Below are 15,578 nucleotides of genomic sequence, written 5' to 3' on the forward strand. Positions count from 1 at the left end.
TTTGAATGTGTTATCATGTCATAAAGTTTAGACTTTTCTTTTTTTTACTGTAAAGGGCGACACAAATGATCGCACGCCTTAATGTTTACCAAAATGGATGCCTTTCAAAGAATGTCGTCCCCGATGTAAAGACATGTAAAAATTATATACTTGTGCTATTATGATGTTTCAAAGATATTTAACACAATTGCGAATGAAACTGTTTTATTAAGTCGCTTAATCATGACAATCAACTTTTTGAAGTGATTACAGAGGAAAATCATGGCCATATCATGCGACACAAGAAAAGCAAAATGAGGACCACTGACTGGACACGTGGGAGGAAAAATAGGCCCATGTTTTATTTGTTTGATGGTACCGTCTCGTGTCATTTTGGTGAGATCTCGTGTCACTTTGTTGTAAAGTTTGTTACGGTATATGTTTCATAATCATGTTCGGTAGTGACAGCTTAGCTTTGATACACAGTTCTGTGCATTTTGTTCGGAAAGAAACCTTAAAATCACGCTGACATGAATTTGACAGTGCTTTTTTTTTTTTTGCATCATTTCCCTTTTAAAACAAATCTAGATCACTTGATGTAAAGTCACCTCTTATACGATTGGCCATTTCTTGGAGATGAAAGTGGAACGTTGAATTATATATTTACATCATTTGGCCACTACATTACGACCAATTGAATGATACTGTGAAGGTTTCCCTCTCACCAAGTCAGAGAAAAAAACAGCCCTGAACTGACAAGAGGACTCCACAAGACCCCTGAAGGTGTACTGTGGGGCACTCTATGGATCTTATCACAACCCACAGAATCTCAAACCGTAAGATAAGATAATCCGTTATTCATCTCACGAGCGGAGAAATTTACAGTGTTACAGCAGCAAAGTAGGATAGCAGAAGAAAATCACACCGTGCAAAAAAATAATTACCGGTAATTTATTGGGAGCTGGGGAATTTAGAGTCAACAGTCAATATTTCCTTACAGTCCAGGATGAAGCACCACGGATGAAGTATCTTGTTTTCCTGGGCACAAACTCATGAGGGTTTTTTTTTTTTTAAATTTTAATGATAGGAATGGAGACAGGTAGTTAATAAAGCATCGCCCACCCAGGGTTCACCCTAACTCTCCCCCAGCCCTCATTACCTTTCTTAATGTAAATGTATGGCTTTTGTAGAACTACCTTTGAAAAAAGAACATGATTCTATCTGAATATTTTAATTAAATTAAATGTTTTTGGCTGCACACGAGCACGGAATGAGTCACATCATTTGTATGCATGCTGTGTGGACAAAAGGTATGTGCTTCTACTGCACATGGACAATATACCCATGCAAGTCACGTACACGGGGGGGAGCTGATGATGAAGAAGCTCTGGTATAATTAAAAGCCAGCAGAGCCCATTCTGAAAGTGTACGAATATATTAATCCTTCTGGGTTAAAAACTGTAATGAATGACTAAAGCCGTTATGAAGGCATGGATGTTCACCTTGCTAAAACGCTGAGGAAAAATCACTCCAGTGTGGAAAAAGCACTTATATCCACTCTGGGAGGGACTAGAAAACAATCTGAGGGAATCACTGATGTTCTTAAAGACTATGGATTGTGTGATCAACTGGCAAACAGTGTAACCCTCCGAACCTTTCAGCCAATGGCGTGTCAAGACGTCAAAGTGCTGCGTGTTGATGGTATGTTGCTGGTTATACCAACACTGCTTCCATAAATAATGAGGTGTGGTGTTGAAAATCAATTTGGCCACCAGGTTTCAATCTATTATTTCAAATCCTTGTATGTATAAAAGAAAAGAAAGCTATAAGATATTGTAGTTCATTTCTTTTTATTACATTATATACAATATTATATTATCATATGAACTGCTTCCAGGAAGTTTGGATGATTTTCAACCCTCAACAGACGTCTGAGGAACACATTTCTCAAAAGACAATCGTAACCCTTCCTGATGTCATGTTTGCAGTGTGAGTGAAAAGTGAACTTTGCTGATTTAAGCTGCTGTACAAACGAACAAGAAGAGGTCGACTTCATGATTAAGATGTAATCTTACGTCTGCACGCACAAAACACTGCAAAACAAAACAACAACAACAACAACCAGTGTTAGTCGCCATTATTGATAAAAATGACAGTAACAGAGAAAACACACTATTATACAAACATAAGCCAGAATGTTTAAAAGACAAATGTTTAAAAAAATTGATTTCAAGTACTGAAGTTTTGTCTTTAAAGTTTAAACAAGTTCTAACTGAAAATGATGAGTATCTCCTCCACGCTCATACGCTTTCTTCTTGAAATGAAAAATGCAGCATCTGCATTAAGCGACAACGTCACGGCAGAAAAGTAAACGGCTAACCTTTAGACGTAAGAATCCCAAAGAGGAAAATTATTATTGACACTTCTGCAGGCACTTCTGTATTTTCTGAAGATAACCTTAACCTGCTACCTAATCAGAGGAACATGAAAGTCCGGGCTGTCAAAGAGGAGAGGTCTTTTGATTGGAGAGGGATCCTTGTCCGCCTTGTGTAGGAGTTTAAAGAGTCCTGTTCCAATGTTCATTGGAATCCCCATAATGATGCACTCGGACACACCTGAGACAGGAACACAGGAAGTGTTAGGACTAAATCAAACCAAACAGAAAAGTGTATTTGTTTACAAAGTTGGAGCAGCAGTTTACCGCAGACTGAGTCTTTTTGACCAAAGTAGGCGGCGTCAAAGAGATGATCGGCCGTTTTCTCAAAGGAGGCCAGCATGAGGACGCTCTCCTTCATTTTGGCCAAACCAAACCTGGTGATCCCAAGAATCTCGCCCTGAAATGAAAGTGAACTATCCATGAAGATACGGTCATAAGATTGATATGGTCATATTCAAAGTCAGTATCAAAAACATGACAGCTTCTCCTACTGACAATGTGGAGTATGGCTATAAGGCCCGCCTCCTCCATGTTAACAGATGGGACAAGAGTCAACGTACTGATTAAATCAATACATTTTTCTAAAACATGGTTTCTGTCTTTATAGTAAGAACTTATTGTGCAGCTCTATGGATTTTTTTTCCTTTATGTAGTTCTATGTAGCTATTTGATGCTCTAAAAATAAGCTGTAACTCCATGATTGGCAGCTCTGTTGACTAATGAGGCTCACGTTGCGCTGCTTACTGGGCAAGCGGAGGAACAGGTGGCTAACAATGACGTTACAGGAGGGCTAACAAGAGGCAGGACGCAGACTCTAGCTCCAAATGATGTCACAAGCAGAGGCACAAGACGTCGGGGTTATTTTGGCTTCACATTCCCACAACAGGAAGAGGCGGAGAAGCGGCGTCCATCTTGAGCTAAAATCATACCTTGTAGGACATGAGATCGGCCAGCAGCATGACGTGACGCCGGTCGATGCTCATCCCGTGGTTCACCATGGTGTACTGGATCTCGTTGATGATGGTGGATCTCGCAGCTTCAATACCCAAAGTCTTTTCAACCTTGTAAAAAAATAAATAAATCAGGATTTTAAGTCTGCAGTAAATAATCTTTGGAAGTCATTCTGTTAAGTTTCTGAATACCTTTTTGCTTTTCATACTGAACTAAAAAGATGAATTCAAAAAGTGGAGCTGCCACATTTCTTCTGTTGTGATTTCCCTCACTGCACAGATACAATAGAAAAGACTCAAGGCAGCAGAAAAAAATTTTTTTTCACAGTTTTGTAAAATTTTTAAATTTCTTTTTCCCAGCAGAGCTGGAACTGAAGGCTTTCAGTTCCAGAGGAGAGCACTGTTTTCAATAAAGCAGACAAGGAAACTCAAAGTGAGTACTTTGAACCTGCTGTGAAACCTTCCTTTTTTTTACGAGACCGGGTAACAAAAGAAAGCTGTCAATGAGCGTACAAAAAGTCACACAGTCAGAAGCCCGATGAAGCTGCTGCTGAGTAAATGACAAAAAAAAGGTGATTTGATTAAAGATGTAGTGAGGAGGAAAACAATGTGAGTATGGTGCTAACAAACAGTTGTAAGTCTGATCGGACTCACATGTGCTGACAGGCAAAGCACAACATCGACCTAATCAGCCTAATCACACCTCAGGTGGGGATGGTTTTTAAAGAGTTCACTTCCACCTGAAAATCAGAAAGAGGACCGTGTGCCGGTGTGACATTAAAGAACATTTCTGGGCTGAGATGTTCAGGTACGTTTTAACCGGCCGTTTTAGCCCAGCTTTGTAAAGCGAGACATGATGTGCTCAAAGATATCTTGAGATATCTGTTCACTTCGACAAACGTCTGTTCATGTGATGTGAGCGAGTCAAGCCCTGGCACAGTGTCACTGTGGGACTACGCATATCAATTCTACGGTCTGATATCACAACATTTATTTATTTATTTTTTAATCTATAGAAGACTGGTTAAGCAACATAAAGGGACGATTTAATAAAAAGCACATTTCACTTGTAGAAATGGCGTGTTGAACATATGTTTGAACGTGTTCCTTTGGTAGATACGAAACCAGGTTTAATCAGAAACTGATTTTTAATGAAATGCCGTCAGCCCACATTTCATTATGCGGTTCAGCCTTTCATAACAATCCACACCATCTGCTTCAGACGCCATGTGGCAGGAAGGTAAGAAGATCAATCAGAAACAAGGACATTTGTAGGGCTCTACATTAATCTACGGCTCGACCTTCTTCAAGCGTCCCTCCACCGGTACCTCGTATGTGTTGTTGGAAGTGGTCCTGCTTCCATTAACTCCGTGCGTTGCCATGACGCCTCTCATGTTGTCGCCCTCCACCAGGAGTTTGTACTTGTTCTTGCCGCTCTGCTCGTCGATGTGAATGACGGCTCGGGAGACCTCGGGTATACCTTGAACCACCACCTTTTCAAGAAATCCGAAACAAAACGTGATAAGAAAAAATACAAGAATTCTTCATTGACTATTCACTATTCGCGAGTCATGTACTGATGTGTGATGTGGAAGGTGGACTGTCAAAACCTTCCCTCGTTTTAAATCTGGTCTCAAATGGAGCCCCTTTGATTTGTAACCATGGCAACAAATAATCTGACACTCTTTCCTGCTTCTGAAGCAGTATTGTATTCATTGTTGCCCAAGTGTCCTGAGAGGCATCCTTAACTCAAATGTATTATCATCATGGGAAGATGCTGGAATTATTTTCAGTGAATTGTTTTGATTTTTTGTCATGAATGTTTGAGAATGCCTTTAAATTAAGGTCGGACTTTACATTTGATATAGAATGAGGCCCTTTTTCTTAGTCTCACATACTTTCTGGTATGAAATCATCGCGATAGACTTTGAAGGGGCTGTGTAGCAGCACTTGTGAAACACTTGATTCCCTCGGATATCCTCAAAGTGCTGCTAAAAAGTGGCAAAAGGTGGAAAAAGAATAGAGACATTCTGAGACGGAGGAATTTAAGTGGTTGTTTTAGATCGTTTTCTATTGCTCACTTCAGTCAGTATAATAAAAATGTTGAACGGAGCCCGAATAAAACAAATGCTCAAGCGTGTTCACAAATCCCACCTTAGGAAGGTCCTCTTTCAGGGACTGCAGCACGTAGTACATGGAGCTTTTGCTGTTCTCTCTCGGGGACACGCACACCACCGCCTCGCCGTGCACCGCGATGTCTCCGGGTTTCACTCGGAGTTTGGACATGCAGATGGAGTAACGCACCGTTTCTGCGTTGACCTGGAGGGCGGATTAAGAAAAAAATCAAACAAAAGACAAAAGACATCATTGTTATTCTCAGCATGTAAACAACACTCAATCAATACAGCGTCTGCTTGAACTCATCTCCCACGTCGTCCTCTCTGTCGTGTTTGTGTCTTCGCCTCCTGCTGAAAATGAATCGAGACTCGACATTGATCGGATACATGCTGTTTATGTGGCTTTTACCCAAAAGGGGGAAAATAACGTTGTTTACAGTTTGAATGTTTTTCAATAACAGAACAATATCTAAATTTCTCTATTTATAAAGTAGGTGGCTTTTAAGGATGAGGCTATAATCACTGGCACAGGAGGACAAACTACTCTGCAGTGAGAGGTTGTATTCACAGTGTGTTAACTGAGTGAACAAAAAGAAAAGAGAGAAGAGAACAGAGGATAAAAAAAACTCTGAAGCTGTACGCAAGCAGTGAGAAAAACATAATTGAAGATGACACAAAGATCAAAGTCAACAGAAAGTGGTTTGGGTTATGGTGATGTTTTTAAATAGCGGGGGAATGGAGGGGAAAAAAGAGTAATTAAGTGTGACAGGGACGAAGTAGAAAAAGTTCTTCAAGTTCTGCGGTTATTGAGGAGGACGCGTTTACCTCGTCTCACTTCAGTTAAATGTGAGCAAGCACATCTAGCCCAGCTCATTGAACAAAGCTACAGAAGTAGCTGTTACCAAAGACACAGCTGTAACTACAGAGCACTAAAGACTGTTTGTGTACCTAAACACGTCGTCAATAAAATCACTTAAAAAAAAAACACAACAATATTCTGTGACATTTCTTCAAAGCAAGTTGCCGTTGAAGCGCACTTAAGTATAGTTATAGTGAGCACGTTGTTATAGGCCAACAAAATGGGGAGTCATGAGAAGCATTCCTTAAAAAAAACTAATACATTTTTGGAATTTAAAATCTTATATTTTGGCCACTATTGTAAAAGCAGATACAACACATGTCATGGTAGTGGGAGCCAGTGGAGGTTATTAAAGGAGGCGGGGTGGAGGTGGTCACAAGTGTCGGAGTGTGAGAGAAGACGAGCAGCAGAAATCTGGACATGTAGTAGTTTCTGGAGTGTTTTGGATGATGAGCCGTAGATAACAGTGCAGTAGTCTAGTCTGCACGTGGTGATTGTGTGGGTGAGGCTCTCGGTCTCTGCCACCTTTGCTATTGGAGATGTGAGCTAAAAGGTTTGGGTACTCCTGTACTGGACTCTCACTGAGCTGACCAAATAACATCATAGGGTTTTTTTTTTCTTCTTTGTTTTTGCTTTAATAGAGTTTTTCTGGTTTGAAAAATGTCTTTAAAGTTTATTATAACATAAACAACATGATAATTTAAGAGATGATGCACAGCAAGCAGCGTAATGAAAGCGGAAATCCACTGAGATGTGATGATGCAGGACACTGGCGGGGAGTGCAGAATGAAAACTGATGAAACAGCATTCACAGTTAAAATGCTCATTAAAAATTAAACGCGTCCGTTTCATAGATGGAAGTTGAAAGGAAAATCGACGCTATGTCTCCAGGTTCCCATGAGTCATCAATTAGTGAGGTAAATTATCTTTTCAAAGTTGACAGGTCTCAGAAAAGCATAAAAGTTCAACCTAACTTGTAGCAAATTAGAGCTTGAATATGTGATGGTTTTGAAGAATGAGGGCGTGAGTCTTTCACACAATGTAACTTAAAAAAAAAAATTTAGAGAGAGAGCGAGAGAGAGAGCGGTGATACCTCTAGTCGCAGCAGCCGGATTCTCTCCAACGACAATTTCACCAGGATGAAACAGTCGTCAGGTAGAAAGACCTCTTCGATGTACTCAGAAATCTGTCAAGGAAAAGAAAACATGTCAGCTTCAATAAGAGCTCATTACTTCAACTTCTCGCACATTCCCATTGTGAAGCTCCCTGCATCATCCTTGTAGATAGCCACTTGAATGCATCAGCGTATAAAAAGAGTTCTTTACGATGCAGCAGGTTGGAAATTACCTCTCCCAGCAGAGTTTTCTCAATCCTTCCCTTCACCAGCCTCCCAAAGTCAGCGTCGTCCTCCACGTCCAAATGAGCCGTGATTATGGGTGTGCTGAGAAGGGAGGAGAGCAGTTAAACAGATGAATCCAAATAAATATGATCAAATTCTGATAAGCTCATTCCTCTTAAAACACATTTGGGATTCAATTGATGCTTCACTGAAAACAGGTTTAGGCCCTTGAAAGAGCTACATTCCCTCGAAATAAAATTGCAGGAATATGTGGTAGCTAATGTCCATGCAATGACAAAAAAAAAACAGCCAGAAGCTGTTTTTGAATACATAAAACAGCTTCTTTTTCTTCCCTTCCTCAGCTGTAAGGACCGAGGGAACACAATGAAACAGAGGGAGCAGAGGGCCTACATAATCCCACCTGATGTTCTTTGAGGCATTGATGATCTCTTTGATGCGAGGGACCCCCAGAGTGATATTCATGGAGGCTACGCCGGCGAAGTGGAAGGTTTTCAGAGTCATCTGAGTGCCGGGCTCTCCGATGCTCTGGGCACAAAGAGCACCCACCGCTGAGCCGGGCTCCATCTGAGCTCTACATGATAAACACACGACTTTCAGCTTCCATGGAACCAAAGCATAGTTAGAGAACAAAGTACAGAGGGAATGATTTTACACAATTTATCAGTGTAATTAACTTTTTTTTTTTTTTAATAAAAAAAATACTATATATATTTTTAAATTCTCACAGTTCCAGAAATCTTCTTTAGCTGCAGTGACAATCTGTCAGGAGTGATGGTATGGGTTGCCATTTGTCTCACATTTAAAATAAACTAAATAAGACAAATACCAGTCCTAGTGCAAAAACAGGTTTATTAGCAGGGGCATGTCCAGACTTTTTGGACTGGGGGGGGACCCACCTGGGACCCTCGGGTGGCCGGAAATTTGTGTTAACACATAAGTAAAGAGCATTTATTCGTCCCCTTCTGTCTGCACTCATTACATCAACTTTTGAGCGTATATAACTAATTATTTAAAACTTTGCAAAAAAAATATCTGAACACTATGAGCTGCCTGCAACACAGCCTGAAAAATGTTTTGAGTCCCTGGCATAACAAATAACCAATCCTAGTTTACGATTTGGGGGTTGCCCCTTGTGTGGCCGATAAGATTTCAAGGCGCCACCAATCTGGAAAGTTGGAAAGGGGAGTCTTTTACACTTTCCCTCGTTTCTAAAAAAAAAAAAGACAGAAGCTATGAGGCTGACATTTGTGGTTCAGAGTGAAGTTTCTCTGCTACTTTTAGATTGATTGCGACATTTGAACAGACTTTAAAACCCCTTTTCGGATGAAAAACAAACGGAACTGCAATTTTCTGGTAATTATGATGAATACTCTTTCGCCACACTTTTTTTGTGACATTTGCCCTCCGATGTCGAATAACAACTTAGAGCAGATTTTTCTCTATTTCTTTCTTTCATGAACTCCAGGGTGGGAGTTGCCGGGAGAAGAAAAACTTTAATCCCTGCTTCTGCTTCGACTGAATGCATTTCCTAGTCCTCGACTGTAAACAGACACTTTTAAAAAACATTTAGAATTCAAACGGGCATAACACAGATTCAGCATATATCAGCTCAACTTGCGACGCGACCTTGGCATGATTAAGAGCCGGTTACTTCTCATGAAAGAATTTCATGAATAAAAACTTTGAGCACGACAGAGTGTTCAGCTCAATGAACATGATCCAAACAGCCGGGAGAACCAGGATGCATGCAGCCACACTGAGCAAACCTACTTTATACTGCTGTAAAAACCGGTCAGAGATTGTGTCGTTTCCTTGCTGAGAATGTGGATTTAAGAGAAGCGTAACGCTGAAGACCATGAAGAAGCCGAACAAGGCAGCAAAGCACGTTGTTCTGAATGTCTATTTTATTATTTAAACAATTCTGTTTGAGAGGAAAGAGGAAAGTCATCATGCACTCTATTGTAAGTATTTGGCCTATTCTGGCTATTTTTATTATTTAATGACTTCTATTTGGCAATATTTATCAAGTCATCACGATGTGACTAAATCTTTGATATTCCAAATTTGCTCATTTCCATACAAGTTTTTTTTTTCTCTCAAAGAAAATGTCCTAGCAGCCTCTCCTTTGATCTACTACAGTTCCCTCTGTAGTTTCTTTCACTTGTAGGCAATATCAGCATCTCATTTGATCATTGCCCAAGAATTTCCATCCTTTGCATTACCACAGGCCCTTTATGAGCTACCAGTGGCACAAGAGACTATTGTCATTTTTTTTTTTTATCGGCAATAAAACACACAACTCCTTTGCATGAGCACATGCGTTTCATTTGAGCAGAAACAGATGACGTCTCGACACTTTTAAAGTGTTTTCGCTGAAATGGAGGAAGAACTCGAAACAACGAGGAGATGATCACCTCCTCCGTTTGTTTTGGGGGAACAGCTGTGTCTGTATCTCTAAGGCGATAATGAGGAGGGTTTTTCTGTGCTCTGCTCCAAGTGTGGAGAAAAATGAAACTCCGCCGCGATGGAAGCTATGAACAGAATAAAGAATGCGATGAATATAAGGAATAAAAATATGATTTCACCATGTTTTGATCCTAGATTCTGTGTGAATTCATCTTAAAGCCGGCTTCATTCAGCCTCTCTGCTGTGCATGTACGCAATGTTCAATCCTTTGCAAACAAAGAACCAGCCCAGCAACTCAACTCAGCAACTAACTGGAGGATGCAGACAGATAACAATCTGTCTTTTATTGTGAACCAGCCCACTGGCAGTGGATAACAACATCATTTCTTTTCGCCCTTAGAATAAAACCAGAGGTTTTGTACCTCATGTACTTGTCTCTGCAGGTTTCAAGGAACTTCTCCAGCTGGGTGGGGGTGATGCGGTCCAGCTGATAGAGAACTTTTGGCTGCAAAAAAAAAAAAAAAAAAAATTGAGCTTCAAATAAAGCTTTCTCTGCTCCGCACATAATGTTACCGTGGGCGGCGTCTACCTCGCTTGTGCCATTGTCGTTGATGCCATACTTGTCTCTGGTCTTCTTTATCCTTTCTGAGATGCTCTTGATGAATTTCTTTATCTCCTAGAGTCATGGGTAGAAAAGAGGACGTTTCAGAGGTTCCATTTATAACTTTCAAAAGCGAACGAGGAAGTGTCACCAAACGGGCCTGCAGTTGGACGCATGACACAAAATCGAGCAGCTATTATGCATGACCATAAAAAGAGTTAAAAGGATTCAAGTGAATCACATCAAGCATTCTGTTTTAAGACAAACAACAGCAGTTTAAAGAGAGCAGTCGCATATGAAAACGTCAATCTTGGCACGTTGACAAATGGTGAATGTTTTATTGGCTAAGCACAGCCATGGTGTTAAGGTTTTATTTATTTATCGGTCCCAACTTTTTTTCTATCACACCATTCTCAGTTCAGATTATGAAACACACTCCAGCATGCTTTGTCACTGTACCTCCAGGTACTTCTCTGAGCCTGTCTCAGTTAACTCCTTCACGAAAAGGGGAGGAAGAGGTTCACATATTACTGCCGAAATATCAAGAAGTACATCAGACTTGTACGTTGACCAAAAAAAAAAAAAAAAAAAAAAAGCCTTTTCTATGTGTCTTAACTTCAGGGAGCCCAAATATGGCTTGAGGAATCTCATTAACTTTTCAGACTCTTCAAAGTAATTTTCATCATCAACTCTTCAACATGTGCTGGACATACAGAAGAACTGAAAAAAAAAAAAAAAAAAAACGTTTCTCTCTGTAAACTAACTGTAAAAAGATTTAAAAAAATATATACAAAATATAAAGATAGAAAAATCTGATAACTGATAGTCACAAAAGCACAGCACTGATTTAAAAGATCTTCAGTGGACTGATACAGGATGAAATGTATAACGCAGGGAAACTTATTTTTATTGATATTAATGCTACATATAGATGGAAAATAAGGCAAAAAAAAAAAAAAGACATTTTATTCAAAGAGTTGGAACAATGGTTGTCCTTAACAAAAGGCGGGGGACCAATCCGGCCTGTGGCTCCTTTCTGGCATGTTTGGATGAAGCGATCGATCACAGTCTGTCTGAGTCCATCTGAATGCTTTGTGAAGCTAAGGGCTAATCAAAGCGTGCTATTATCCCGCTAACACAACGATGCAGAAACTCCCTCCTGCGAACGCGAGTGAAAGCTGGTTAGAGATGTGTGTTTTTGCAGAGTTTTCTCTCGATAACGTATTATCATCAGATCAAATATGCACATGTTATAGAATCACAGTAATGTGTTTGACATCTTCAATGTTTGCGACTTTGATATATATTTGTGGTTGTAATTACTGATGTACCAGTCGTCCCCTGTTTTTCGTCTGCTGCGCTGAACGACCTGCTGACGCGACCACAACATCTCTCAGCCACACTGGTTTGTTTTGAAGGAAGATCGTGACGATCGCCGCGTTTCTCTCGACACGTCGTGACGGGAAAAACTCTCTTTACTGTCGACGTCATGTTTCGCTCACGCGAGGAATGCAACGACAACTGAAAAGTAATAGTCTCGTTTTGTTACAAATAGCGAACGGTCAAAGATACCCAGACATGAAGTTTCGTTGACATCACTGTCGTGCAACGTGTTGAAATGTACGATGATACGCCTGTTTAAGGGTCGTTATTCACGACCCTTAAACAGGCATTGAAGTTTTTCTATGAGGCATGTGTATACAAACCCACGCATATTGGGATGGTGATACATATTGCCTTGAAACTCTGAAGCTTTGTTGCTTTTTAGCTGCAAGAAGAATCAAACCACATAAAGACATTGATTGAGCCTTTCTTTTCTCCTGCATTAACAACAGAAATTTCCAGCACAATATGTAGCAGAAAACAAAGACAAACACAGTATGTTCAACCTTGAGTTGGTTTCTTTTCTTAAACTTCCCATCGATTATCATGACCCACCCGCGACATATTCATCCTGCTGCCTTTTTAAAAAATTATTTCCATTGTGCAGAAAGCTTTTGCAAAATGAATGACCGTGAAACTAATCAAAATGAATCAAAAGACAACCCTTAAGAGCAAAGGTACTTGGATGAGTTTACCTCCAGGAAGCTGTCTCTGCAGCACATGAAGTCTGCTCTCTTCATGATAGCGTCCGCGGTGAGAACGAGCTCGTTCTGACTGAGTGCAGGCTCTTTGGGGCACGAGTAGACAGCCTGATAGAGGAAAAAAAGGAGACGATCAAAAGGAGATAATTAGGAGCCAATCCTGCAGGAGCACTCAACTGCAGTGAAAGGGTTCCTATTACAGCCATTATCTACTATAAGGGTTAGCAGCTAAGACGGCTAACAGCATCTAAAAGTACTTTCAAGCTGAGCACAAAGAGAAAGTGACATATTGACGAGGGCAGAACAAACATGTCAACACAACATGTTGTGTTGTATATTCCCTCAAGACTTTCACCCTTCATTACAGCAGGCAGCATGGCGGGGGGGGAAAAAATGTAAGCGACTCCCTCTGAAACACCGTATGGACGCATGTTCGTGTAGTAATCAGAGAGTGTTGCAGCAAAATGTTGAATTAATACATGTTTATATTTATGATATATGTAAAATGCGCGCCGCATTCCTTGGCAAGAAACAAACAAACAAAAAACAAAAAAAACTAATCACAGAGCAGCGGGTTCCTTTTCCAGCGGAGCTCGCTCTCTCTGGACTCAGTCGCCTCTTTGTGTTATTGCTTTCACACAGGGGGCGTGTGTCACTCATCCGAGTTGGCATTTAAAGCTGATAGCAGAACATTTATTGTGCTATAAGAACAAGGAAACCCCCGAGGGGACCTACATCAATTTATTCCTGATTGGAATTCTTACGGAGAGGATGTGGAATAGTGTTTACTTTACAAAAATAACTCAGGCAGATGTCTTGATTCAAAACACTACAACTCTCAGCTAGTTAGTTGTAGCGTTGTTACGTCTGCTACAAATATACACGACAGCATCAAATAAATTGCATGTTTTATTTTGTTTCTTTCTGAACATGACTCACTACTTAATCTAATGTAAACATTGTGGAAAATGACGCCATAGTTCTGCAATAAACACCAATTTAAACTGCCTGTTACTGGCGTTTCGAAGCTGTAAGATTTGTCTATTAATAGGTGATGATTTAAAAGTAATTTCAGCTCTACGGCTCCCATGGCTTTTCACACCAGCTGCCTCTCAGGCTTTTAATGAATTCTCTGCTTTATCAGGGTTTTATGCACTGCATCTAAAGCATCACTGAGTCATCCACTCATACAAATGAGGCCACACTCAGTAAACGTAAACTGTTGACATGTTGATTATTATGAGCTGAATTAAAGCTGAGAGCGAGAGCAACGAGTCCAATCTTTCCGATAAAGATGCAGTGTAAAAATATAAAACAAATAAAAATACTGACAGAACAAAACAAAAGCACAATACAGGCGTTTAATTACGTGTGAGGAGATCGGAGTGGTGGGGGGCAGAGGGTCAACACACCGATACAAGTGATAGAATAAAGTCTAATGTGACTATATCAAAAACACAGAGCTGTTCTTTATTATTTTATTTTTTTAAGATTTATTTTGGGGCTTTTTTGGAGGGACAGGAAAGTTGACAGAGGCAAAAATCAGGGAGAGAGAGAGTGGGGATCGACATGAAGGAAAGACGCCGGATTCAAACCCGGGCCGTCCACTTCATACCTCGGGACACGCGCACAAACCACTAATCCTCCAGCTCCCCAAAAAACAGCATAAAAACTATAATAGTGTGAGCTGGTTTCTTAATGGTGCTTAGGGAATATATACATATATATATGATTCATATATATATATATGGACCTTATGATTCCAGCCTCACGCAGACGCCATATCGATTTTTTTTAGCTTTTTATCCAGGCCAAGTCTTTTTCACTGAGCCCTCTCTCATATACCGCTTAAATAAAATAGATTCAAGAACCTCTGACAAGAAAAGTTTGATTTTGGTTTGTTGTGTCATTGATTGGGAGCAGTCCAAAAAAAAAAAAAAAAAAACATGTTCGCGTCAATAAGTAGAGTGCAGTGCTCATAATCTGGAGCCAAGGGAGCAAACAAAACAACAGTGGAAGGACGATGAAAAAAAAAAAGAGAGAGAGAGAGAGAGAGAGAGAGAGGTTGAAAAAAAAAAGTTATCGATGATAATCTGTGTTTGTGCGCGTGTAAGTGTCAGGTGTGTTTGCAGGAAGGCTTGTCGGGACAAAAATTAGAAGACGACATTTAAATAATTTCCAGAGCCAAGCAAGTCCGCGTCCCTGATGTTACTCACCCGGATGTTGTCCAGGACTCGCTTAAACTCCAGAGGCTCATCCTTTCCCTCCATGGCAGCGGGGTCCAGACCATCTCCGCCGTAAATAAACTGAATGATGTCGCCGGTGGAGCTGCGTACCGTCAGGTCGTACTGTGAGCACAAATCCTCCAGGGACTTCACCAGACGCCTCTAAACAAAGAAAATGAAGTGTGATGATGCATACAGGAGGCACATTATGAAAGCAAACTGAGCTGAGGTCACATTTACTGGACAAATGGATAATCAGAGATGTAAGAGGAGACAATTCAGGCCTTTGTATTTTATCTTTGGTACGCGTCCCAATCAAGCCAAAACGGTCGGCCTTGTTTTTTGTTGATATGATACAGTATGTCATGGTGGCGACTCCTTGGTTTAACCTCTCCTTATATGTCAGAAATAATGAGTGTTGACTGTTAACAAATTAAATTCTCTGTGGGATCGTTCAGGCGTTTCAAGCAGCCAATTTAACGCCATTAATCAGGATGTGGCCGAGGCGTTACCATAGGGACGTATTTCCCACCTCTGTACCGTCTTCTTAGGTTGTAGAT

At 40.5% G+C, this 15,578-nt stretch overlaps 1 protein-coding gene across 1 annotated transcript in view; it reads right to left on the reverse strand.

The window, feature by feature from the left end:
• Positions 1-1,812: 1,812 nt before the first annotated feature.
• Positions 1,813-15,578, reverse strand: part of polr3a (polymerase (RNA) III (DNA directed) polypeptide A) — a 30,261-nt gene continuing 16,495 nt past the window's right edge. Inside the window, exons 20-31 of the mRNA XM_079333949.1 lie at positions 15,010-15,180; positions 12,788-12,901; positions 10,698-10,784; positions 10,531-10,613; positions 8,103-8,273; positions 7,690-7,783; positions 7,436-7,528; positions 5,521-5,685; positions 4,695-4,859; positions 3,346-3,477; positions 2,681-2,813; positions 1,813-2,594 (exon numbers count right to left, since the gene is read on the reverse strand). Of these exons, the coding sequence (XP_079190075.1) occupies positions 2,446-2,594; positions 2,681-2,813; positions 3,346-3,477; positions 4,695-4,859; positions 5,521-5,685; positions 7,436-7,528; positions 7,690-7,783; positions 8,103-8,273; positions 10,531-10,613; positions 10,698-10,784; positions 12,788-12,901; positions 15,010-15,180 (1,557 nt within the window). The 3' untranslated portion in view covers positions 1,813-2,445. The remainder of the gene's footprint in view (positions 2,595-2,680; positions 2,814-3,345; positions 3,478-4,694; positions 4,860-5,520; positions 5,686-7,435; positions 7,529-7,689; positions 7,784-8,102; positions 8,274-10,530; positions 10,614-10,697; positions 10,785-12,787; positions 12,902-15,009; positions 15,181-15,578) is intronic.

Source organism: Symphodus melops (genome assembly GCF_947650265.1).
Source record: "Symphodus melops genome assembly, chromosome: 21".
Taxonomy (NCBI): domain Eukaryota; kingdom Metazoa; phylum Chordata; class Actinopteri; order Labriformes; family Labridae; genus Symphodus; species Symphodus melops.